The 26,475-nt window shown below is 39.3% G+C and overlaps 1 protein-coding gene across 6 annotated transcripts; it reads right to left on the bottom strand.

The window, feature by feature from the left end:
- Positions 1–555: 555 nt before the first annotated feature.
- LOC121092649 (solute carrier family 2, facilitated glucose transporter member 11-like) lies at positions 556–24,641 on the bottom strand. 6 transcript variants are annotated; one of them, XM_040604006.1, is made up of 13 exons: positions 14,594–15,645; positions 9,371–9,439; positions 7,304–7,402; positions 6,701–6,861; positions 4,959–5,083; positions 4,578–4,707; positions 3,863–4,011; positions 3,104–3,291; positions 2,846–2,956; positions 2,239–2,340; positions 1,999–2,074; positions 1,186–1,313; positions 556–849 (listed from the first exon to the last, which is right to left on the bottom strand). In XM_040604006.1, exons 2-13 carry the CDS (start codon positions 9,392–9,394, stop codon positions 643–645), a joined length of 1,500 nt encoding a protein of 499 aa, XP_040459940.1. In that variant the 5' UTR covers positions 9,395–9,439; positions 14,594–15,645; the 3' UTR covers positions 556–642. The 6 variants fall into 6 exon arrangements, with proteins under 6 accessions (XP_040459940.1, XP_040459959.1, XP_040459930.1 ...); XM_040604034.1 differs by lacking the exons at positions 556–849; positions 1,186–1,313; positions 1,999–2,074; ... (5 more) ...; positions 4,959–5,083; positions 6,701–6,861 and adding exons at positions 15,652–15,727; positions 16,840–16,941; positions 17,017–17,127; ... (5 more) ...; positions 22,670–22,768; positions 24,399–24,641 and having other exon boundaries at positions 7,315–7,402; positions 14,594–14,721; XM_040604025.1 differs by lacking the exon at positions 2,846–2,956.
- Positions 24,642–26,475: the final 1,834 nt, after the last annotated feature.

Below are 26,475 nucleotides of genomic sequence, written 5' to 3'. Positions count from 1 at the left end.
GTTAAATATTTTTTACTTCTGTGTTTCCCCAACCTCATGAATGATGATCATTTAGCCTTCTAAATCCTTCTTTCCCTTGGTTTGTCTTAAATTATTTTACTTGGTCCTTCTGTATGCCTTCTGATACTGTTGAGCTGTTTGTCAGCAGTTCCCTAATTATGAGGTGCTTAGAGCTAGTGAAGTTTCATTTAGGAAAGCTCAATAACATACTCTTCAGGTATCTCTGGCATTGGGCAGGACTTGTGGGAGGAAGGGAGACCATATGAGGCCCAGGGTCATAGGTCCAGGGCTGTGAGCAGAGCCTGTATGTGTGTTCTTCTAGCAGGATTTGAGCCCTATGGTCTGTTAACAAAATGTTATAAAACTTTGTAAGGTAGACTATCATAAAAGGGTTTTTTTTAATAGAAAAAACCTTTTTATATCCGGTAAATCTTAAAACTGAGTGGTGAAATTTCCTGTGACAATGTTTAGATATCATCAAGAAATAAAACTCTTGCATAATTAATTTCATATCTATATTAAAAAGAAAAAAAATAAAAGAGTATGACACAGAAGTTGCAGTCTGTTTTTAATGTTTTATTTTCAGTTCTATTGCAAAATTGTTTCCTGTCTTTTCTAAGAGATGCAAATTTCTCTGAACATTCAGAGTCTGGTGCAGAACAACTGTTCCTTAGGAAAGTTATTTTCAGTGACTGAGGTTTCTTTTTTTCCAAAGTTCAGCTTGTTGAACTCTGCTTTTATTTCCATGATTGACTTTCCTTTGGTCTCGGGGAGATACAGGTAGATGAAAATTGCTGATAAAGCAAGAATTCCCAAAAAGATAAGGAAGCAGAAGGGTCCCAGGTTATCCTGCAAACAGAAATGGGAGACACTGTAAGGAAAATAAGAATTCAATTTCTATTTCCCTGCCCTTGGATGCAAGCCTGTGCCTTAGTAATTAAAATTCAAAGGTGTGCTTAATACAAAAATTAGGATGGGTATCAAACCAGGAGTTTCAACTGGCCACGTTTGACCTGAGTCTAATTGCTGCTTCTCTGACAGGCCTGGGGGATTCCTGTCCAGGTTTGGTATTTGGACAGAGCTCTAAGCTTTGCATGTCATCGCAATGTATTGCTATTATTTTGCTCCCAGCCAGCATTCAGAAGTGGAATAGTCTGGAGAGGGGATCCAGTTAGAGTCACTTACAACAATCAGTGGAAAAATCATCCCAAGTACAAACAGTCCCATCCAATTGATGCAGCCAACAATCAGAAAGGCTGATGGTCTGAATGACTGACTGAAGATTTCAACCATGATTGATATAGTGGCTCCAGCTGAAAAAGAAAAGCAAAACACAAACCACATATACTTGTTTCCTCGCTCCTGCCAAGGATTCTCACAGTGGCAGTGGTAAGAAAATGATAGACAGGCAGGATAGGTGCCCTGTTGGGAGGTGGCCTCTGCTATGAGGGTGAAAGACCTTGGTTCCAGAAAGGGACTACAGCTGTTAATTTAGGTTTCCCTTGTACATACTGGAATCCTTTTTCTGGTGCCAGTGGATCTGTGCACTTCCATATTACACTGGTAGCCATTATCAGTGCAGTAATTTATAAAACAAGCTCCTCTTTTGGCTCCTGTGGTCAGGAGGTTGTACGTAGTTGTTGGTAGCATGTTGGTAGGCAAAAAGCTTAACTTGTTAAGTTAATGAAGACGATATACTATAATATACCTGGCAATGCTTAGAATCCTTAGCTGAGTATTTTAAGAATTGTTCTGAAATTTCTGTCTCAGACCTTCTGGAGAAGATGATACTGTATTTTAAATTATTTAAATCCTGTCATCAGCAATAAAATTCAAGGTGAATGTATCCTTTTCCTGCCCCACTTGTACATATCTGCCCTTCCCTCCTTAATTTCCAGAACTTTTTACTGTGGGGCTAGTTTGTTCTTCCTCTGCCAGTTGTGTCACCAACCAACACGATAGAGAATTTCCTCCCAACTTTGCCATTGATGTACTCACATGGTCCAATTCCATAGAAGATAACGAATAGGAAGATCAAGATAACGCTGAAGTAATTCATCCAGAAAAACTGATGCTAAAAGTGAGAAACCAGTGATATCAAACCATTAGATACATGACAGAATAGCAGAGCTCTGTATTTTCTGCTACTGACTTAAGTTTTTGTACATATCCATTGAGGCAAGACTGGAAGAGTGGGCTGATGCTGAGTAAGTAGCCAGAAGGCTGCTGCCTCTTTACCTGCAGTGACAGGGTCATGGTAAGGAGCGCTAGCACAGAACACATCAGCATGTATCCTCCCCATAGCAGCACCTTCCTCCCAAATCGCTCTATAAGGGTGCTCTGAAAAGCAGAAAACATGGGTCATAAATACCAGTTCTCAAATGAAATAATTCCTTCCTTCTCCATGTGTTCTTCACAGAAGACACATCTGAATAATAGCCAGAAATCAATGTCATTTGAGAATCACTTAATTTCTAATTAATTTGATTAGCCTGTTCAAAGCTAATTCATTGTTAATTAAACTGTGTTTATTAGTCAACCCTAGGCTGTTGTTAGAGAGTTCACTTTCTTGTGTGCTGGTATATATCAAATTTTGCGCACATACTTACACACATCTAATCCAGAATATCAGAAAATTATTTTATAGAATAAACAGTCTAAAGACATACAGTCATGCAAATAATTTGGGAAAAGAGCTGCTTTTTATTCTGCATCTGGTTTTGCAGAAGCAGGAAGATGTGTCTTAGGTTATGCAAATCTTCCCTGAGCCCAGTTATAAGTAAGGAAAAGTACAAAGTTGACCACATTAAATTTTTCCTTCAAACTCAAGTCTGAAAAGACTTACACACAATATAGAGGATAAGCATTCACATAACCCAACTCCCAGGGACACGTATGGAATAAGGTATTCTTCAAACTTGGCTGTGTGGAATACTTCAAAAGAATAGAAGTATATCTGAAAAACGCAGACAGGAAATGTACCTGTGAAAAAAATGTTGCAATTGTGGTGCAATTCTAAGCTGGTATAGTAACATTGACTTAGAAGGATTTGTAACACTGCCTAGTGCTGTCTCTTGTTCTGGGAATAAAGAGAACACTCAACTGCATTGATTCCACAGAGCTGCAAGGTGGTCATGACAGTCACCAAAATGTAAAGTTGCCAGCGCAAAGATCGTGCTTTTATTACTTCGAGGACACGCAAGGTTTTTGTGCTTGTCATTGCAGCCTTCTCCTTCATAATGTCATCAATTTCTGCTTGATGGTCTCCTTCCCCCCAGAGCTTCCTGATGGCTGTTGGGGAGAAAGAAGGGAGTGGATTATTCTACTAGTATAGCTCCATCATGAGTGGCCACATTAAACCCTTTAGTCTGCCTGTCCATTGTGGTGTAGGTGGTGGTGTCGATGCTGTCTGCTTCTGCTATCTGGTTGCTTCAGCAGCAGTAGGCAAACAGGAGAATTTTGTCTCGCTGGTTGCCAGTATAGCATATCTTTCTGATGTTGAGTTGACTTAATTGTAAGCAAAGTAAACATTTAAGTACATTTTACTTAATAAAGAGAGAGCTGCCTAAACCATTTCCTTTAAAGAAATACAGTAGTGCCCACCAAAGTGGAAAATGTTAGACATACTAATATATATTTATCTTGTCTTAGCTGATTCAATTAGACCAAGTAAGGCCCTGGGTTAATACAGATGTATTGCCATAGGTACTACCTCAACTATTTTATTTAGAACTGCCTCTGCTCTTACTCCATGGCACTGCTCTGTGCTGTACAGCCCTGCCCTGCTTTCTTGTCTTATGCAGAGGCTGCCACTCTAACATGTCAGATGAGGTGAAGTAAGTGAGGAAAGTAGACACTCTACCTTTTCTGCAGGCTTCTTCATTACCCTTCTGTATGAGGAGGTAGGATGGTGAATCAGGGAAAAATGGGAGGGCAACCAGCTGAACCAATGCTGAAAGTCCACTAGATGCTAACAACCATGGCCACAAAGCTTCGCTTCCTAAAATCTCCCTGGAAAGGGTATGTGAAACAAAATTATTTATTATAATTGAATGAATGTTCAGAAAGTTCTTCTGAGTGAGGAAGGTTGCTCAGATTCCATTCAAGGGTGTAGTGGGACAAAATCTGAACTGATAATTTGACAGATTTCAAAAATTTGGCTATTTTTATTTCCAACAATTTAAAAGGAATTATTTGGCATTTTTGAAAACTTTGTAAATATCATTATAATCCAATATAATGCCTAGAGAGCTGATAAGACTCATTTGACAACTGTTTGACCACAGGACTGAAATATCTTGTTAAGACTTTTCATGCAAGTGTAGATTTTGAAGAGTAAGCGCCTTAGTAGAAAGGGTGTGGAAATAAGAAATCAGATTATGAGTAATTGATTTTCTGTCTTCTATATTTAAAACTATATATTTGCCTCAATTATGATCAAAACTTTTCCTCTGGCATAAGCTAAGACTTGTTGTGGGGAAGATGAGAGTGTTTCTTAGTCACTGAGTAGGTGAAAAGGTAGTAGAAAGATTTCTACTATTTTTGGTGTAACTTGATAGAGAGATTGGAGAATTTACCGTAGTCCAATAACCTGTCCTGTGAGTTTTCCCAGTGTCAGAAAAACAGCGACTGTGGAGTTGGTAAATCCACGCAGCTTCTTGGGTGAAATCTCTCCTACATACTGAGGATGTATATTGAGAGAAAAACCTTTAACATAGAAGAAGATAAATGACTGTTAAAATATTTAGAAAAGCTTAACTTTCTGACTTCACCCTCTCTTACATTGTTTCCATTCACTCTGGTATTTGGATTACAATTTCTTGCAAAAGGGGTTATGCCTTTCATTTTTATTAAGTGCCTAGTATATTTGCTTTAAAAATCATTCTCCAAGAATGGCAATACCTGTAAAGACAATCCTGAGACAGCAAGGATGATGCTTGCACACACAGAACACATACCTGTACCAATGCCATAGAGAAAGCGTCCAAACAGAATCATCTCAAAGGATTTGGCAGTTTTACTGAAAGCCATGAAAAGTGCAGCTACCAGCATGATCAGGTTGGTGCACATTTGGCACTTTTTTCTGGGGGAGGAAGGAAAAAAAAAAAGCCCATGAGAGTTTACTGTGAAATGAGAACCTCTTTTACTCTTTTGACTAATTGTGCTGTGACAGGAAGCATGGTACAGCCATTCCTGCTGTTTTAAGGAATGGCTGAAATAATTTTGACTTTGGATAGTTAAAGTGATTCTTTAAAATTTCAGGATACTTTAGGTTTGAATTCATTAATATCTTTCAGCTTAGAATTTAAACAGTTGGAATACTTCATCAGCATTTCCACAGTACAAGTGGGGAAGGAGAACAAAGAATGGACCAGCTTGTCACCAAGATTTTAAAATGGCTAGAACTCCTCATAAAATGTCAGAACTATTTCCCAGAAATGTTGCCCAGAAATAATCTGAGTCTGTGGTTCCCATTCTAGAATAGCTCATATTAAAGACACTCTTGGCTAAATGGGTGTGATCAGAGATGGCAGAAAGTTTTTAGAGGCATATCTCTAAAGACACTGTGTGAATCGTGGGCTGGTATGTTCACAACCCTGATGTCTCAGGCTCAAATCAAAGTCTTTTGCACTCAGTTGTTTTGCCATGATGCCTGCTGGATAAGAGTCCTTTTGCACACATTAAGGGTTCACAGAGATACTCTGTTTAGAAGACAGTGATTCAATAATTAGGTTATCATGTGTTAAATAACCCATGGGAGAACTGCATGGTCTTGTTTCCAGTCTTGGGAGACCTTCTGAGTGTGGGATAAGGCAGTGTCCCACAAGAAATTTCTTGGGGGCACTTACCTGATAGGAAAGAACACAATTGCACGCAGGCTAAGATGGTTTGTTGAGACCCATATGAGGGGCCTCTGGATCAGTGGGTTGTGGAGCAGATCTTTAAGTGGGTCACACCAAGTAGATATGTTTGCCAATTTCTCTGCAAATGAAATTAGTGGTGTTACACACAAGGCACTGAGAGCAGACCAGACTGGTGAGGAATCCTTTCTCCATCCAGTGGGAAAGATAGTTTGGAACTGACTTTCAGTAAAATGGATTGCCAAGAACAGAAATGTCTCCTGGAGAATTTGTTTTGGTGCTGCTTGTATCTTTACAGTGTAGTTACAGGCAATTTATTTTTTTCTGTTCTCTTCACATTTTTATTATATTAGATCTGAATATTTAATATAATGTCATCACCCCAAAATAAGTGTTTTTAAATGGAAATCTGGTTCTTCTTTGACACTTAAGGATATCTTCCACACAGTGTTTTCCAGGTGGTTAAAGTAATTGCATATAATGTATTACAACACAAGACACACAGCTGCTTTTTGGGGGTTTATAAATCTTGGGAGAACTTTGTGAAAGTCATAGGGGATCTTGAAGAGAACATAAGGCAAGTACAGTATCCTGCTGCTCCCAGAGGCACTAATCCAGTGATGTGATGTTGAATGCAGCCTTTACAGAAATACAGTTCACTGGGGAGGGCAGATAAACAAGATAGAAGACTGCTAGCTACTTGAAAGAGGTAGATGTTCTAGTAAACCAAATCAGTTGTCTTCAATTAGACTGCTTCAGCCAAAAAGAAGAAGTTTATTTGTTCACCTTGGTATTTCCCTGTACTTTCTGACTATTGAGCTGTTAGAGGAAACACTTACTTCCTGTATTTTGTAGTCAGGTAGCCACAGCAGAGGCTCCCCAGCAATCCTCCTATCCCATAAACAGACACAATGAAGGACCACAACAGCATAACTGTCTCGGGGTGGAGGGGAAAGCCATGTCGCTCTATCCAGGTTTCATTAATAAACTTCCTGATGTGCTGAAAAGTAAAATGAGATTTGACTGGACAGCGGGTGTAACATCCCTTCATATTATTTGGTCATTGTACTTCTGATCTAGCCTGTGGTTCTAATATTAGACTTATATTGAGACTGGCTTTCTTAGTAAGACAAGTTAGCTGAGATCATTGCAAAATCTTCATGTTTGTGTTGATGAGTAAGGTTCCTGAGAAGCATGCTAAAAGCACATTTTCTGCCTTCCTTTGGAGGCTTGTATACTACATGGTAAGAACTTACTTAAAACAGAAAATGCCATCCTCTTCTTTAAAGGAGAAAAAATTCTCTACACATTTGATATTACTGTTAGCCAAAGAAAAGGCATAGATGTATCAGTTGAATGCTCAGTAAATTTAAGATTTGTGGGAGAATGGAGAGCTCAGGCTCTCCATTTTGTGTTTTCAACCGCAGAAAATGGCTACTTACCACAGAAGGATAGTTGATGACAGAAATGTGGAATCCATATGGGAAACTACCACCAATTCCCAGCACAAAGATCATTTGAAATAGTCCCTGGAACTGAACCTGCAAAGCAAAAATAAGGTGCTCCATCAGCTTCTCATTAGTTTAGATTTGTGCAGGACCAGAGTCTTCATAGGCACACTTGTTCTTACCCTTTATCCACTTCAAAACGTCTTGAATGTAAACATTTTTCCAAAATTCCTCTAACCTACTGCCAAAGAGTGGTCATCAACCACAATGCCATAGCAAGACTAAGTGCTAGTATAAGCATGATAATCCACCACTTTACTTGCAAGAAATAAAAGGAGTTTTGAAAGATGTTGCTGATAGTACAGCTCTCACTGTATGCCTGCGATGAGAGGTTGACTGGATAAAGGTGTCAGTCCTGGATGTGAGGAAGAGAGAATCAGTTTCCTTGTCTTCAGTCTCCAATGACATATGTACATCAAACCATAATGCTATGCTACAAAAGTACAGCATTAAAAATCAATAACATTTTATTGTACTCTCTGCTTTAATTTCTGACTATGTTGTATCTTTAAGCATAATAAAGAAAAGATCATTTTAGCATTCAGCTTTTTCAGAAAGGCAGGGACCACAAAGATAAAATAATATTTTGGAATAGACCCTATAATTACATTCAAATAAAAATCTTGCTGACTTTGATTTGGAATTACATTTCTCCTTTCTCAAGATTTTATTTTTTCTACTTATTTAACCATGAAAGTCTGTATTTGCATATTGAAGGGCTTGGCATCTTCCAGGCTAGGGAGATATTGTCCATCTTTAATTTCCTTTGTCAAAGATTAAGGACTGAAATACACTGGCTACTTTGATGAATGAAATAATTTTAACTGTAAATAAGGAGGAAACATAACATGTAACTACTTGGACCTTTTTGAGGTATGTGATACCACTGGTCACCTGCCTTGTGTTAAAGTGCCTGCAAGGCTACATAGAGTTATTCTCAAGCAGCTCAGTCTGTACCTAGCAAACCAAACCCAGCCCCATCTGGATCTGTGCAGGGTCCTTTGGGGTTCAGCTTCCTCTCCCTTTTTATTCAGCCTGTCACAGACCAGGACAGTACATCATCTCTGTAGAGAGGACACTCTGCTGTGTTCTTTTCATCTCACATGTGAACTTCATGAGCTCACAATAGTTTGGAGATCAGTGCCTAGATGAGGAGAAGCTGGTAGAAAATGCAATCAGGGAAGGACAAAGTAATGCAAATGTGAATAATTCTGGACTGGGAGATATGTAGAACAACACTCCTTTTTATTGTTCTTAGGTCCATCTTTTGAGACCTTGTTACTTAATTAGTTCACAGCTGGATTTCCCAAGTTATCATGTGACAAGAGCCAAGCAGCTACGGACCTTTAAAGGACATTTTCTTTTAAATTCTGTCCCAAATTCAATGCATATGCTAATTGGCAAAAACATTCATACGAATTAAGAACTCACCCTCTCACTCTTCCTTTCTTCTTCCAATACAAATTAACAATTTTAATACTTAAAAAAAAGCAAAATAGATTTTTTCTGGCAGTTGAGGAATACTTATCACTTCTTCCCTGTTTAAGACTATGGAAACTCTTGATGGATGATGCTAATTATCTTTGGATGAAATAAGGACAGTAGTTTATTTTAAAGCTTATGTCATGATTTCTTAGCCTTTTCCAGTACAGTTAATCTATTCATTACTTTGGGAAGTAATCAGAGTGCTTAATAATTAGTATTGTTGTCAGTAATTCAGAAGACAGAAGAAAAGTAGCTTTGGCAGTGGTGGAACTGCCAGGGCTTTTGTTAGTTTTCATTTTATCTTTATTTTATTTTATCTTATTGCATCGAAAAGACCATGGAACATGACTTTCCTGACCCCAAGCCCCATTGTTCTTGGTGATGTTTAAACACAGAAGAGAAGGTGGTCTCTGTACCAAAAGAGTTTACAATCTTTAAGGAGTCTGGATCTTTAGTATTATGTTTGCTTTGTCTTTCATAAGTCAAAGCCCTGAGAAAAAGTGACCAGTTACTCACCAGGTCAGAGAAGAAGGTAGCCATCTCCTATGAAAGAGCTGATCCCTGTTGCTTACTGGCTAGTACCTGCTAAAAGAACCAAGTGCTCACATTATGCAATAGCACTGTAAGAGAACTAGTCCCATGTTATTCAAGTTAAATTTTACTTCAAAGGTTTTTGAGTTAATTACACATATTTCAGCTGTTGTACAAAGTTTAGAATTGTTGGATTAAATATTTCAACCACTGGTTATATCTAGCCCAAGTAAACAAGATGGTGTCCCCTACAGGGAACCTGTATACTTCACAAACTCTATCTTGTGCTGGGCGGATAGGGAACTGAGACATCAATTTTAAACAGGATTTCAATAATCACAGCTTGCTTAGTTTTCAGTATAAGCTGAGAAACATAAAGACAAAGTTATCTGTTGGGAATCTTAGATGGGCTTGGACAGTGAACTATAGGACTTTGACATACAACAGGAAAGAGCTATTCTCTCTTCATGTGACAGCAACTGGAGCACATTGTAATTTAATCATTACTTAAAGGAATTGAAATGCCCCATCATTTTGGAATGGGGTTCAGACTAAATGATTCTACAATGGCACACCAGGCTTGACCAGCTAAATATTTAATAGTAGCTGATTTTCCTTTGCTGGGAGCGAGAAATTCAATGACATGCACAGTTTTGTCTGGCATTAGTCAGTATATTTATTTCTGTGTCTGTGCTGAAAAAGAGATTGCTTTGAAACTATTCTGTAACCTCCATATCTGGATTGACTTTTCTCCTTCAGACAGGAAATTTTTGGGCTTTAAATTCATTTATTTCATAGTTAAGAGGGATTTGTATGTATTAGGTAGGTAAATGGCTTAGTTGTCATTTACACTTCAGATAAAGATGAAGAAGATGAAGAAATCAAAAAGGGCTTATTGGAGGCAATCAGTTATATTTACTAGAAAATAACATCACATGCAAAGAATATTCAGAGATTCTCTAGCTAATATCTGAAACGTAGCATGTAGCACCACTCAGCAATTTCTCCTGTCTTTATGCAGTCCTCATCATGAAGTTGACTTTGTTGATGTGTGCTGAGAGTTCATGGTGGGGTTTTTTCCAGATTAGGTTCTTCAGCAGATAAGCTGTTGTCAGAGCACAAATAATACTGTCCCTTTGATCCTAAGAATTTCCTTTTCTGTAAAGTCATACAAATTTGAAAAAACATAATGTGCCTCTGACAAAGGAAAGAAACACCATGTTAGTTGCTAGTATCTGCCTTGCTTAGGTGATATTGGGGGAAGACACAAGCAGGCAGTAATATGTAGCTACTAGTGTGGGGCATTCTTTCTCAAATGCAGCCTGTTGCACATATTTTCTTATGTTATACTTCATTCACTTCTACTTAGTATACTTTATACATATTGTAACTTTTACTCTTTGGTCCTGTACTTTGATTTAAGATTCCTACTTCTGGTGGGTCAAGAGTCTTCCTCCTGTAATGTCCTTAATGCAGAATGTCTTTTGCATTTATACTGCTTCTGTGCTGTTATTATTTACAGTGTGCTGAGGCTCCCTTTATTAGATGTGCAGTTTTATAGTTAGTGCTAACAAGTAGTTAGCAGGTATCTTACACATATCCTTTAGTCAAAATTGTGATCAAGATAGTAAATCTCAAAACATCAGGTGATTTAGTAATTTATCTAGCAATTTTACAGTCATGCATGACACATATGCAAAGCTGTGCTAAGCCTTCCTTAATATGGACCAACCAGACCAGATCTATGTTGTTTTGCAGTTTGCTGATCCAGTTTTTAAGTGTTTATATCTGCCTCAGTTAGAGTCAGTGTTTGAGGCATTTAACCTGTCAGCTGATGTCTCTGGAAGAAAAGGTAGATGTAGTGTTCCTGAAGCTTCTGAATAACTGTCCTCTTTCTCACTTCCAATATTTGAACCATAACTTTTTGCTGTTTTGTGCCTTGACCAGAATACAGCTCTTGCTCCACTGAGCACAGGCCAAGGATGACCTGTGCTCCAAATAGCTGTTCTGCTTTGTTGTCACATTGATGTTCCATAGGGCATTCACTTGCTTCCTGCTGCGGATCTTATGGGGAAGGCTTTCCTAATAATGTCTAATGAATAACTGAGATGATAGAGAAGTGCCTCACTGGAGAGTCACTCCAACAATGCTACACCATGCCACTCCGCTTATATTTCCAAAGACTTCAGGTCTTGTTGTAATGGAATGAAGGATGTTTTCAGAATGACTGTTTGGGAAAAGAGAATTCTATTTTGAAAAAAGTTGAGATTTCTTTTCTATATTGGTAGTTGTCTCCAAATGGCTGGTAGCTGTTAATAGTGTTATGTGTATATATAAAATTAATGAGCTTTTCTGACTTTAAGGACACTTTATGTTTTGTAGATTATCTTTTAGTTAGAAGTCTCAAGTGTCCCTCAATACTAAAGACTGGAATAATGAAAACCACCAATCATGAAAGTCCATGCACACCAATAACCTTTTTTCTAGTCAGCTGTCCCTAAGGGAGATCCTGATGTTGGAAAAGAAACACTTGTGGAGGCCAGAAGTTTTATTACAAGGCAATCTGCCATTTTTATTATGTTTAACATTTCCAATTAAAAATAAGTAGCCGTTAAGGTGAACAAATGAATTCATATTTTGAATAACCTTATTTGAGATGAAGTAAATATGCCAGTCAAAGCAATATCAGAGATAAAACCACTTATTTTACAGTGCAAGTCTAGAATTTGGATTGTAATTTGTAATGGTGTACTCCACTGTGAGCCTTAACTTGTTCTTCCTAATAGTATTCCTTTGCTACTAGGACTGTGTGAGCCTCTCATTAGAAGATGAAAACATGCAGAATAATAGTTGCTTTCTAAAGAAAAGGTAAGTCCCATGAATTTTCATATTTGAAAAAAAGTTTCTGGTGAAATGAATTCCTGTGGTACTTCACAAGGTCACACTATCCTATAAGGCTCACAAACTCTTTTTACCTTTAACTATGTATAGCAGGAAGAAGAATTAGGAACTTGATACCAGATTGCCTTGAAGATCATTCACAGTTTGAAAGCCTGTAGTATGTGAACACAAGTGCAGATGTTGATTATAGATCAGTGTAGAAAATTATGTTGCACCCATTCCTGCAACGGAGATCATTGGGAATAGTATATCACAATAAATCTGGAAGTTAGAAAACTTGCATACGATATGTTTTAACATATTCTCTCACTTTGTTTCCTTATCTTTGTGTACACTACATGCTTGTAAAAATTGGCAAAAATGCTACAAAACCCTGTGTATTAAACCATAAATTGTTTTTGGAAATGCTTAAATGAATGCCTCAGAAGTTCCTTATGTTAGAATTACATTTCTGTAAATCTTATCTAGCTGTATGAGTCTGACAAAATATTAAAGGCATAAAATATTTACAGTCATCTCTACAGCTGTCAATCAGTATCTACACTTGCAGTGAACAAAACTGAAGAGTCTGTACTGATTGCACATCCTTGAAATATGAGTATGTGTGATCACTTCTTAGTCATGATAGAGAAATACACCCTAGGCAGGAGCCCTGCATGTATGCGAGAGGTGGAGGACATGACTGAGCTTTTGCTGACAGTCTGCTGTACATACAGCCAGGTACTGTACAGATGTTTTTTGAAGAAACTGTAAAGCAACAGCTATTCTGTTACAGCCAGGAATTCCAGTCCAAGGTGGTTCTTCTGGAGTAAATTGAGTCCAGGTAGCTGAAAGTCACACAAAGGGAAGTAGCAGCTAAACTGTTATGGGCTCCACAGCCCATAAGATATCTGTGGCAACTCCGATCCTGAAAGAGGAGTTACAGACTCCAGATGATGACAGTGATGGGCAAGACAGCACAGAGTATCTAAAATAACTCTAGGTGCTTGTGTTTTATGATGACTGGATTCTACCCATAAATCCTTTGACTATATTGCCACTGAAAGGCACTATTCCTTGAGAAGAGTTGTATAGGAACTTTCCCCCCATACTTTTTCATTAACAAGCCTGAGTTTAGGACGAAATGGCTGAATTTTTTAGCAAAAAAATTAAATTTAAGTCAAAGCAAGGATGGCTGCTGACTTGGAAAATTTCAGTCCAAAAGGACCGAAGCCTGTCAAACTAGATACGACACAAGGACAACATGGCATTATGCATGGGAACCTGGCAAGGTCTGATTATTCAGTTGAGTCTAGAGAAACAAAGAATTTCTCTCCTATTCCACTAAATTTTTTCTTTAATCCGTTATGCATTGAACCCTAGCCAGGGTTAGCAAGCCAAGCACTTCACTATTCCCATTTCAGGGTTGTAAAAACACACTCAGAAATCAGAGAGAGAGGAGATCACAGATCTTCCTTTTCTCTGTGGTCAGCAGAGTGTTTAAAAATTCTGCATGTAGTTTCAGTGTGTATTAATTGCTCTGTTAAGAAGAGATTTACGTATCAGCAAGTTAAGCCAAGATGCTCATGATTCATAGAATCGTTTAGGTTGGAAAAGACCACAGGAGTCTATCCTGTTAATACCAGCCCTCATCCCTTTTCTAAGCTGCCCAGAGCGGAGTGATTGAGAAAGGTGCTGGTTTGGCAACATGGGAACCTTGTAAGTGACAGATATGAAAGCTGACAGTCCATTTGGACCGACTTGCTAGTCAGAGAACGACTTTTTTTTCCTTCCTTTCAGTAAAGCCTGACTCCCCCTAGCGACCGGTCAAAGCCTGGTGCAGAAGTTGTAATCCTCTGTGACACGATTTTGAGTTGGAATACGTTTCTTTTTAAAGTTTAGCTTATTGAATTCTTCTGTGATTTCCATGATTGATTTCCCTTTTGTTTCTGGAAGGAACAGGTGGATAATTATCCCTGAAGTGAAAAGTACCCCCATAAAGATGAGGAAGCAGAAGTGCTTGAGTCTTTCCTGCAGGGAAGAGCAAAGTGAGAAAAAGAGCAAGATGAGCATGGTTTTTGTATTTGGGTCCCAAACTACTTTGAATTTGATAAGGACTTCTTTGTATTTTGACCTCTGACAATATTTCAGTCTGACTAAGTATCCTGGGCAAACCAGGGCACTTCAATTGCAAAAGCGGACTTGGGAGAGCAGGTGCCAAGGCCACTCTAGACTGACATGGCATTGTAATCTCCGGCTGCTCTTCCTGCTCCCATAGTTGACTAGAGCTTAGACCCCCTGGAGATCGTTCCAGGGAAAATCACTTACCACAATGAATGGGAAGGTTGTTCCGATCACAAAGACACCCATCCAGTTGAGAACTGCGCCAATCACAAATGCAGGTGGTCTGCATGAAAGTTTGAAAATTTCAGCCCTAATGGAAACCGTGGCACCAGCTGAAAGGGAAGAAGAACAAGAGTTATTACATGTTGATGTGCTTGGTTTGAACATTTGGAATGAGTGTTACTGTTACACAGCCAGAAAATAGATGCTACTGTCATGGACTGGCATTCAAAACACTTGAGTGTGTCGCTTTTTTAGAAAGCAAAATATTTGTGGCATCTTATAAATATTGGTTTATGAAACTGGTAAAATATTCAAATAAATTTATTGAGGAGATTCAAGAATTAAGTAGTTAACACTTGAGAAAGTCTGACATCTCATGAAAGAAGCTCTGCAACAGTGGAATAACAATTATTGTTACTAATAAGAATTCCCAGCATGATACTGGTAGATCACCAATGAATGATCTCCCAGATTCACTTCCCAGGCATTTCAGTTATACTTTGAAGTCACAGAATTTCAACAGCTTGGGGTTAGGAAAATAATTCAACCCTGCCATATGGGAAGGCAAGTATTTAAAAAAAATGAATAAGCTTAAAAAAAAAAATCTTTTAAGAGGAACAGGTAGTATGTGTTAGGAAAAGATTTACTCCAAAGCAGGTCTTTTTCACTGCTGTCTATGTGGGACAAAATGTAACATTATACAACACTGAATTTAAAAGAACTCTTGCTTTTCTTCTTCTCTATCAGTTTTATTAGTATTTTAAAAAAATCTTTTAGCCATCTGCTTTTACTCTATTTTTGCTGTATTTTTCCAGTGAGTACTTTTTGCTGTGTTCCTTTCCTCTTGTTAGCAAAACCCAGTCCTGCTGGCATTGAAGTTTATGGCCAATGATTGGACTCACAGTGTTTAAATGACTACAAGATTAGATTAAATTAATTTACTTATGCTAAATATTATGCAATATTATGCAGTATTTTCCTAGCCATATTAATAAGCTTACATGACTCGATTCCTTTATTACTTTTGGGTGAGCACTTACCTGGCCCAACTCCAAAGACAACTGTAAACAAGATAATTAGACAAAGGCTGCAGTATGGCATCCAGAAATAAAAGTCCTGGGGAAAAACAAAACCCATAAAAAACTTCTGGGTGAACCTGTTCATAACAGTAGGTGAGAAATACTGCTTGTTTTCCAACACTGTCACCTCAAGAAAAAATGTAGCATGTAGGAACTGGCAGAGAAATGTGTGTGCTTTTTCCTGTGGATGGAGCAGTGAGGTGTTTCTTGGATGAGCAGAGAAGCGGGTTTGCTAGCATAAGGCAGCTGTCAAGCTTCGAAGTCTTCAAGTAAAGGAAGTCTGAATGATACTTTTCCACCCTGTTCTCCTTTCTTCTTGACCCCACAGTGCTTCCCCCAGCCCTTAGAAATATGGAGAGGCCAAATCATATCTTTCTTCATTTCTGTTAAGTGATAGGTTCAATAACTGGTACTGAAAAGGAACTTACCTGGATCTCAGTCAACAAAATATGAGACCCAATGCTTTGGGGAAAAGTTTTCTCTCTTCTGTTTGAGATCCTTTCATGAATGGAACAAAAATGGAAGTCTGCTGCCACCTTGCTTCAAGCCTAATTTTACAGCAGCATCTATAGAGTAGCTCTTGGATGAATACTGCTAACCCAAGAGACTTGCTTCTGAAGAAGCTACAGCAATGACACAGCGCTTACAGAGGTGAAATGGTCTCCAGTCTGTGAACACCTATGTGCATTCCCAGTATCTTCTGCAGCAAAGTTAAATTTTAAATTAACTGATGCAAGGAGTCTGGGGTTTTGTTGTTACTTGTTAAAAACTGCATGAATAGAGCGAGCCATTTCCCTAGGACTGTCTTTTGATCTATGCTGGCCAGTGTTTGGTGCTTGCAGTCTGATGAAATGAGATGAAATCGTGCTAGTCTCCCAGTGTTTTACATGCTCCTTGCTGAGCTCATGGGATCACATTGAAAGGAAGGTAGGAATACAAGAGAGTACTTGCTGAGAGAGGGTTTAATCCTGTGGGTAGACCAGCTCGACCTTTAGGATATTCCCCTCCTAGAGGGTAAGCTGTTAACACAGAAGTTATTTTGGTACTTCTAAGCCTCACGTTCCTTTCTCAGTAGCATGGTCATGCCTGCTGAGCAGAGGTTAAAAATAGAATAGATGGAGAAATCTGCCATGAGAAGAGTTTCCTTACCTGTAGGGAGAGAGTCACGGTGATACCAGCTAGCAGTGAACCCATGATCAAATAGCCTCCTCTCAGGAGCACTTTCCTGCCCAGTCTCTCAATGATGGAGCTCTGAAGGACAATACAACTTTTTTATCAATGCCAGAAGAGCAAATTGTGACCCATTCCCATAGTGAAATGACTTACACAGACTACACTAGCTAAGAGTTCAGAGAGTCCAACGGAGAGGGTCATATAGGAAATCATTCTTTCATCAAAGCCAGCTGCCTGGAGGACTTCAAAAGTATAAAAATAAATCTGGAAAAAAAACCCCATAAAACAGTAAGAGAAGAAAGTAATTGATTTCAATTACCCATACCTGTGTGACGCTGCCCTAGATAGGAGCTGCTAACCAAGGAGCATACAGCTCAACATTGGAGCGAGCTAGAATTCTGCACTTTTTGTTAGTATTCACTTTACTGGCAGACAAAAACGTTGTAAATTGTAATCAATTAATGAATTAGATAAAAGATAAAATGCTGTGTTAAAGGACCTCCAGCTGCTGCAATGTAATTAAGTTTGCAGAGTCCTGATTTAGGTGCTTTCAGAAACAGCTAGGTATATCATCTATTCTGGAGCCCATCCAAAAACATCATTGTAGAATATTCTCACAAAAAAAGAGCATGGGTTATGGAGTTGTGAGAAAGTAAAACAAGCATCTTTTCAAGTATCTCTGCTGCTGTTTGGAGATATGCTGAGATGATAAAGACTCCAGTTTAAGCTCTGTTAGCCTTAGCTGTGTATTTCTTTTACAGATGTTGCTACATTGTGATGTTAGAGGTAGATGAATCATGGAGGCAGTTGCAAAGCTGTGGCTTCAAAACAATCCTAGAAAAGTGCTGCTGTAAGGAAGAGGGGGAGAACTGCAGAAGCTGCCAGAACAGTGAGCGTGATTGTTGATTAGCTTTAAAGGCAGAATGAGCATACTGCTGTCCCAGCATCTTAGGATGCTAAGAGCTGGGGAGCAAATAGCTGCAGTTGCAGAAAGCAGTAACATAGAGCTCCACTGAGGATTTTGCCAGTATAAAGTGGGCTTATTTATGTTAGGCTCTGGAGCCTTCTAACAGCTTCCAAAAATGGTTGTTAAATAAGCCTAACTACTGAGGAAGTACCACAAGTACCAAGAGCTGGGCAGAGAGATGTCACATAAAGGGCCTGGCCAACCTTTGCAGGCTGCTGCTGCCCTGTAGGAGGGGTGGCAGACAGCAACTTGTGGCCTAAGAAGCCTGAGAAAAATGGATGGAGCTCCTGGAAGCCGTGATGTCTCCTTCAAGGTTGTCAATAAGTGTTTTGAGACTTTAAAGGGGAAATACACTCAACTGCATTGATGCCACATAGCTGAACTGTGGCGGTCAGAATAACTATCATGTACAGCTGCCAACGGAAAGCTCGTTCTTTCATTAGCTCCAGGACACTCAAGATCTTGGTGTTTTTCATTGTTGCCTTCTCTTTCATGATGTCATCAGTCTCTGCTTGGTGATGGCCTTCACCCCAAAGCTGCCTTATGGCTGTGGAGGAGAAGGAGAGCGAGACCTGCCATGTTAATTTGTCTCTTTTGTTTGCTGTCTAAGGAGTTTGTTGAGTAGGTGGTGCCAGTGTCTGGCAGTACATCATGCATGGACTGTGGCTGTGGTGTGAGGCAGAGATGTCCTATAAAGTGTTACAGAACCCTGGTTGCCTCCTGCACAAAGGGACCTGTTGTGGTAGAGGGGTCTAGTGGGGTGTACAATGACTCCCTCCCTGCCCACGGGTCCATTTTTCTCCCTTCCTTATTCTTTCAGGGTATGAGCAGTGTAAACAGCCAACAAGCAGAGCTAAGGGGTGTCCTGTGGAGCCCTGCAGTGTAAACAGCCGTTTATCATTTATCATCAGACTGACAGTGCAGGTGGTGTCAGCTGAATGTGAAAGGTTTTGTAATATAGAACTGTAGAGAGAAGTAGCTTCGTGTTCTATATGGGGACTACAACAAAAATATACTTAGTAGGTATTCACAGAGTCATCTTGGAAATAAGCAGGGAGAAACTTTGTCCTGTTCTTTTTCTTTCCATCTGGGAAGAGAAAATATCACAAAACAATTGAAAGTCAAGTGAGGAACAGGAACCTGGAGCCCTCAGTTACCTTTTTTGAAGCCTTCCTGATCTCCTTTATGCATGAGCAGATATGGTGGGGACTCAGGGAAGAAGGGCAGAGTGACCAGCTGGACCACTGCTGGAAGTCCACAGGAGGCCATAAGCATGGGCCACAGGGACTGGCTGCCCAGCAGCTCCCTGGTGGGGATAAAATGTGTGTGTAGAATAAAAGTTCATTGCATTGGGTTTGAGGAGAGAAAGGAATGGGTAGAAAAGCAGAGGAAGAGGCAAAATGTAGAGGGGATCCAGAAATTAACTGCATGGGAAATCAATTATAGTTTACCTTTGTCCTGAAATTTGCCCTATGGCTTTTCCCAGTGACCAAAAGAAAGAGGAAGTAGAGTTTGCAAATCCACGTAGCTTCCTAGGGGAAATTTCTCCAATGTATTGATGATGTAGAGGAGCACAAAGACCTTCAGGAGAGAAGACAATTATGGCAGAGAAGAAAGAAGACATTCATAACCATTGGAAATAAAATTGCCTGTAAATAATACAAGCATTACAGAATAGAGCTGCCTCATGCACCAAATTGTTTCTTATACCTCAACCCACATGAGATTTTTCAGTACTGGATTTTCTAACCCTTTCTACAGAAGTATTTGGTCCTCTTTGTATAGTGCAGTTCCTTGATCTTAAGAAATGTAGTTTTCCCTTTGGGGTGTAGGTGTAGCCTCATTATAGCATCTCTTTGAGCCTAAGCATATTTTAAAGGGCACAGAGTATGCAAGTGCTGAATAACTAAACACCCTGTGGTAATATGTAATATTCTTGTAGTTAACCCACATAATCTCAACCTTTTCTGACATAATGCTATAGAACAGCTGTATGGTAGATCCACAGCAGATTAAAATATACAGTGCTATATAGAATGTTGATTTGTACACGACTTAGGGGGAGACACAAGTATTTATTTTCCATTGTCCAGCAATAATTTTGATGATTTCAGGCAGAGTTGATGTTTACAGATATATCCAAAGTACTTAATAACTCAGGCATGCTGAAAACTAGTGTGGGAACAAGAGCTTTTTCCTAATATGATGGTCACACTCCCTTTTATCTGTTTTAAAAGCAAATGTTCTTCTCTTAACTGTATGTGATGGTCAAGCAATACATATATGCAATCTATTTAACAAAAATTAAGTCTTTGCATGAGGCATTGCACAGGTTCTAGACCATAGCAGGACCCCTGTGGATGAGTAGTTCTCAAAATCCAACTTCAATACAACTGTATGTCAGAGAAACAATGTACAAAATCTAGTTATTTGAAAAACAGACATTAATTTCTGATGAAATAAGTTAAAAATAGGCATCCCTGTCAATAACCAAACTGAATGGAAAAGCAACTTTTTGTGTAGGAGACAAATAGAAGACATACTGATACCAGCAAAGGATGGTTTTGCTGTGTGTGATCTACCTGCCAGGAGTGACTTTACTTGATTATGCCCAGCTCTTAGTACTAACCTGAAGGACTTAGCTGCTTTGAAGCAGGTTGAATACCCTTGTAGAACATTCCTGAAATATGTTCAGAGTCAAAAATAAATGGCTGTGGTCTTGAACAGCCTGATGCTCTGGAGCCTTATGAGTATATTAACTTTAAACCATATACCGTATAATTTCCAGTACTGTTAACCAAAATTAAGATAATATTATACATATTTTTCCATCAGGAAAAAACCTTGTTTCATACTGCATCAAAACATTCCTGGCATCTCTGAATATTTATACACTTGGCAAAGCTGAATTTCATTTGCTGTCAGCGAAATTAGTAGTGATTGTGATTTTTATTGCTAGGTGTTACAGAATATCTTCTGACAAGGGATCACTGACTTAAACATTTTATTTTCTTAGTGGAGGGTTATTATTTACTTTGAATAATGATGTAAAATTTTGGGAGAGCTTGCTTACCTGTGGGAAAAAATCACTTACCTGCACTTATTCCACACATGAAGCGTCCAATTAGAATCATCTCAAAGGACTGGGCTATTTTACTGCAGCCCATGATAGATGCTGCCACTATCATGAGCAGATTGTTGCACAAGAGACATTTCTTTCTGTACGTGCAAGAAAGTAAAAACAATTTTCATAAATCAGAAGGGAAATGGCACTTCAGCTCCTGGCATGCAGGATGTCTTGAATGAAACTGCCTTGCTAGTTTTGAGAAATTATACATATGTGGTCCAGGACAAAATAAGTCTTCTACACTATTGGCACTGGATACTCTGGACTCACGGTGTGCCTTGGCACATCACTAGACCTGGGAGTTTGGGAATGCTTCTGGGTTTTGTAGTAGAGAAAAGTCTTGAAGCTTTTCTGCACTTGAAAATCCATCATGGAACGCATTGAGGTAACACTTAGGAACATTGCAATGCTGCTATATTTTGAGTAGCACTTCCAAGAAACCCATTTTGTCTTCAGCCAGGGGGCTGCCTTTTGTCCTTGCTGAGACAACCCAACCTGAGTAACTGTGTCTGGTGTGACAGGCTGGCAGCACAGTTGATTAGCCTTTGACACAGGACAAGGGCAGGAAGCAGCAAAATCTGTTGGCACCACTGCTAAGCTGGCTGCATTACAGCCATGACTAAGCATAAAAGTCTGTCTTACATTTAAAACTTCAACTGTAATTTCCTTAAGCTACGGTTCAGTTGACAAATTGTCTTTAAACATACATACTTGCCATACTTGACAGTCAGGTATCGACTTCCTGAAGAACCCAAGAGACCTCCTATACCAAAAATGGACACAGTTATGGACCATAGGAACAAGAGATTATCCTGGTGGATGGGGTAGCCATATCGCTCCAGCCAAGTTTCATTAATGAAAGCCTTAACATGCTGAAACAGAAAAAAAGAATTTTCATTAACAATAACTGTGACCCCAGTGCATATACTTTATCGTATTTAAAACATAATTTTGTTGCTAAGCTAAAGTCACTATTTCATATAAACTCTGAAAGTATGCATTAGCTACTAGACAGTGTAATAGAGTATGCTATCTTAATTTTGCCATTAAAAGTTCATTCTTTGTTTTATTGTCCTTGAAATTTGAGGAACTGAGGCAGATACTTGTACTGAAATACAGTGTGAACAGCCCTGTAAAGAGCTGCAAATGTATTATGGGTTTTCTCTCCCATACATGGCAATAATTCCAGGTTATACAGTGCCTGTTTAGTGCAGTTCCTAAATACTTTCTCACTCAGAACTCAGTGCTCTAAAGCCTGAAAATAACACTTCTCGCATAAGGTGCTCTCTACAAAATAATGTCTTCCCTCTAGACCCCAGTTATCTTGAAAGGAAGTTTTATCTGTGATCAGTGGAGAGAAGCAGACGTTTTCCTAGAGGGTGGTTTACTTGAATTGTTCTGTTTGTCTGTGAAGATTATAAAAGTATCAAATGAAACCACTGAAGCAGGCACGTGCTGTAGGTTTATAGAGGACACAGGTGCCACCCCAGTCAGTGTGTGTCTTCTGAGGAACAAGTTGTGCATCTCTCTTTTCTTCTATTTTCAACACTTTGACATGTTCTGCTTTACATGATAGCATACCAATGGGAATGAATTTCAAGAGGAGCATAAGTGATTTAAACCCGCACTGACTGCCAGATAGGAGCATCCTCAAGCAGCAGTGTAGACTCCATGCCACCATTAACCAGTGTGTCATGTGTGTGTCTGCTTACCCGAGACATGTAGGTGATCGTAGAAATTTGAAAGCCAATTTGGAATGTTCCACCAATCCCCAGGACAGCGATCATTTGAAAGAACCCCTGGTACTGTACCTGCAGAGGTAGAACAAAATATTCTTAAGCTTGTAGCCACATCAGGCTGCTCTTGCAATGTGCCTTTCGTTCTCCAGAAATATCTCATTCATTCAAGGTTTTTGCGGGTAAAGAGTGTTCCCTCTGCTTGCCCTGGTGTGAAGTGTACATCCTGCTGCGATTTCCCTACACCCAACTTAAGGAAATGCAGCCTTTAGCTATGGCCACCATTATATTTCCCACCCCTCCTCAATCATTAGTCAGCAGAGTAGCAATCTGAAGGTCATTCTACACTCAGGACTAATACAAGTAAGAGTGCTTTTGAGGAGGGAAGTCTTATTTTCTTCTCTGCTATCTGGACAGCGGCCAGGCTACCTGCAGCTCAGACCTGTGCGCACAGTTAGTGACTGGGCCATCTGTACCCAGACCTTTCCTATCTTATCTGAGGGAGCAGCTGCTGTGCTAGCTAGCTTTCAGCCATTGAGTATTGGGCAGTGACCCCTCTGCCCAGGATTTGTGGCTAGCTTTCAGCCATTGAGTATTGGGCAGTGATCCCTCTACCCAGGATTTGTGGCAAAGCCTCCTGAAATCACCCACAGCAGCAAAAAATTAAAAAAAGAAGCCTGAGATGGTGAAAAAATCCTATACTAGTGTTGTTTGTGGCATGTTTTTCTACTCAGGTTCCTGTCAGTATGCTAGCCCTTGGAAATCCACGGGTTTTTACCTAGATGGAGAGAAGGGAACAGCAAGGAAAGGTTTTGGGACAGAAGTTCCTTTCTCCAATGGTTCTGCTTAAGCTGTGCTGTTGAAGGAAAGTGTCTTTTCTAGGTCTTTTACCATTATCAGTTCTGAACTCCTGCCCAACCTGTCTGTCTCAAGCAGCATGGTCATCTTAATTTTTTGGGAGCTTTGAGAACAGGCATCCTACTCTAATCATTTTTCTGGTTGATTACAGATCTGAAAATACACAACCAGCACTGCTTTTAGGTTTACTCTACAGAGCCTTTGCAGCAGGGCATAGTGAATATGCCATGAATGAATGAAAAATTGACAGCCTTTCAGGGGTACCCTGCCATATTCCTCTTCCCTGCACAAGACGTTGTGCTCAGCAGGAGCTGAGACCTTTTTCTCAGAGAGGCTTTGTCCTATTGGAGGTGACTCACTGATGTGTGAGGCAGTGCCTCTGGGTTCAAGACTCAGCCATAGCCAGGATATAAATGCTGCAAGCTCCTGCAAACATCCCTGTCAAGATGCCACAGCTGCCAACATCCAGTCCTGTTCCCTGCCTTTCAAAACCTCTGCCCACCATCTTTGCAATAAATAATTAATGATACATTTAACAAAACTCTTTTTTCAGTAGGTAAGCACAGCAAATTATGTTTGGAGGTAAGCAAATATTTTCCAGTAAATGAAAACATTTAAGAAACATTAATTAATTAATTAATTAAGAAAAAATATGACAAAGATGGATGGCAGAACGTATGTACTGCAAACATCTGTAATACCTCAAAATGGTAGGCAGAACTACTTCTAAGATGCTTTTAGTGAATAGGATCCTTGCTGTTTTTACTGAGATACTGATTTTGTTTTCTTTGAAACACTAGTATTATGCAAAAATGTCACAGGTGTAAATACCCCACCAAGTACTTACCAGGTCTGATAGGAAGCCGGTCATCTTTGGCTAGGGGTTGGTTGTCCAGTGTGTGATGTGTCTTTGTCATAGAATCATAGAATCATTTAGGCTTTAAGATCAAGTCCAACCATACTGCCAAATCCACCAGTAAACCATGTCCCTAAGTGCCACATCTACACGTCTTTTAAATACCTTCAGGGATCACAGGCTTCTGTGTCTCTGGCTCCTGCCTGCTGGTATGGCAGTGGGCATTTGGCTTCAAAGACCAGAGTTAAATTTTTACTTTTTCTTCTTCACTCACTTGTATTTACTTTGACTGGCCAAAGTTAACACTGATGGATTAAATATTTCAGGAAATAGTTGCAACTAGTCCAGTTTGCAGGGGGAAAGTTTCAAAGCAGAAGAAGTTGGCACCTGGGGCATAGTGAGGGCTTTGGAAAGGGAAAGGAGAACAGTTCAGGCAAAAAGATCTAAACAGTTTTCCAGGAACAGTAAAGTACTTTACTTCTATGATACAGACCGATGAGTAAATCTGCCATAATCTGCACAAAGCAAAAAACAGCTGGTACAAGGTTTAGGTACTGCTATTTATTGTTAAGTAAAGTATATGGAGTTCTGTTTCAGATTCATTGGCATAGTAAATATTTCTTATTAGATGAAAACCAGACAAATTTGAAAGCTGTATTCTGCTGTTCTGGCTTTATGTACCAATTAGAATGTACTGAGGAAGGGTATTTCTTGTGGTGTTTATGGGGATGTTTGTCAGCCAGCTATGGTGAAAAGGCATGAGGTTTTTGGAATAGAGCATATGGTCCTGAAGGCTCTGCTTGAAACAGCTGGTAACCAAGACCCACTTACTCATGAGAGTAATCGAAGAAGGTAAATATTCCCTATTAAGTTAGGATGAGACAACTGGGATCTTAATCCCTCAGGTTTCAGCTTTGACACAGAACAACTCAAAAATTAGTGTTGCAGACATTGAAAAGTCACCTTTAGTTCCCAGAGGCTCCTCTCTTCTGAGGTTAAGTTCAAACTGTAGCTGTACATGGCTTCTGCTCGAGACAGCACTGGGAAGAAAGAGGTTTGCCTGGGGCTTTTGTGTGTGGTTGATGCCTTGTGATGTTCCTGCTTTCAAAGTCTTCTGCTTGCTTTTACTCATGCCAGAGGACTTTCCCCCATCCCCAAGGCTTGGGGTGGGGGCAGATGGGGTTGTACTGAAGTCCTCAGTAAATGCCCAGGCTCACCTCTGGGACTTGTACTTTCAGTTCATAAAACACAGAATGCAATTATTTACAGAGGGGTTTACTGCAAATACTGTGAGTCTAAAGAAATGAGAAAAAATACATGTTAATAATAAAACCTTGGTTACTTGTGTAATTCCAACTATTGCCTATATAACTGCATAGCAAATGCTGTTTATTCTGGCTTCCAGTAGCATTTAGAATGATTTAGCATTTTTCTAAGTATTTTCTCTTGAACACCAACAATTGTAACATTTTAATTATACAAAAATGCAAGTTGATTAGCTATTGACTACTTACTGTTTCAAAATGTTAATCTTTCCTTTTTATTACATATTTTTTCTAAAATTGTACTGAAGTGTAGGGGGGTTATGTCATAAGGATTCCTACACTCCTTGAAAATAATTACTGAGGCACTCAAAGAGCAGCTAATTCCACCAGCTCACAGTGAAAATTCTCTTACATTTTTGGGGATTTCTGGCGATGCTGAGTTGCACATGACTGTGTGGCATGGTACTGTTTCACCTTATCAGCAATTTTAGGAGGATTTTATCCTAGAAGTTTAACTCTTGTTTTTTGTCAAGTCAATGGAATTGATGGTTTCTGTTAAAAATTTCACCTATGTTCTAGAAAAAGCTCTGCTACACAATGAAAGTTGTGTATGGTTTCATGTTTATGGAATTATTACAGAGTTAAGGAGATTTGTTCTATATAGGGCTGTAAGAAATGCTTGCCGTGAAATAGACAAGCACACAAAACCCACTTTAATGAGGTGTGTCACATAAATCTGTCTAAAGGGCTGAAGGCTGGGCTTGGTTCTAAGCCAGATTGGTTTCTGCTATATTGCTCATTGT

Source organism: Falco naumanni, chromosome 1 (genome assembly GCF_017639655.2).
Source record: "Falco naumanni isolate bFalNau1 chromosome 1, bFalNau1.pat, whole genome shotgun sequence".
Taxonomy (NCBI): domain Eukaryota; kingdom Metazoa; phylum Chordata; class Aves; order Falconiformes; family Falconidae; genus Falco; species Falco naumanni.
The sequence above is the reverse complement of the archived record's forward strand: the minus strand, read 5'-3'. Positions and strand labels throughout refer to the sequence as shown.

Bases quoted from the DNA above. Each gene is read 5' to 3' on its own strand.
- LOC121092649 (XM_040603996.1), bottom strand. From the start codon at position 7,429: ATGGAGCACCTTATTTTTGCTTTGCAGGTTCAGTTCCAGGGACTATTT. The intron at 5,084-6,700 runs GTAAGTGTTTCC...TTCCTCCCCCAG, and splicing joins CTGACTACAAAATACAGGAA to AAAAAAGTGCCAAATGTGCA. The intron at 2,075-2,238 runs GTAAAGAGGCAG...TCTCACTTTTAG, and splicing joins CCATGACCCTGTCACTGCAG to CATCAGTTTTTCTGGATGAA.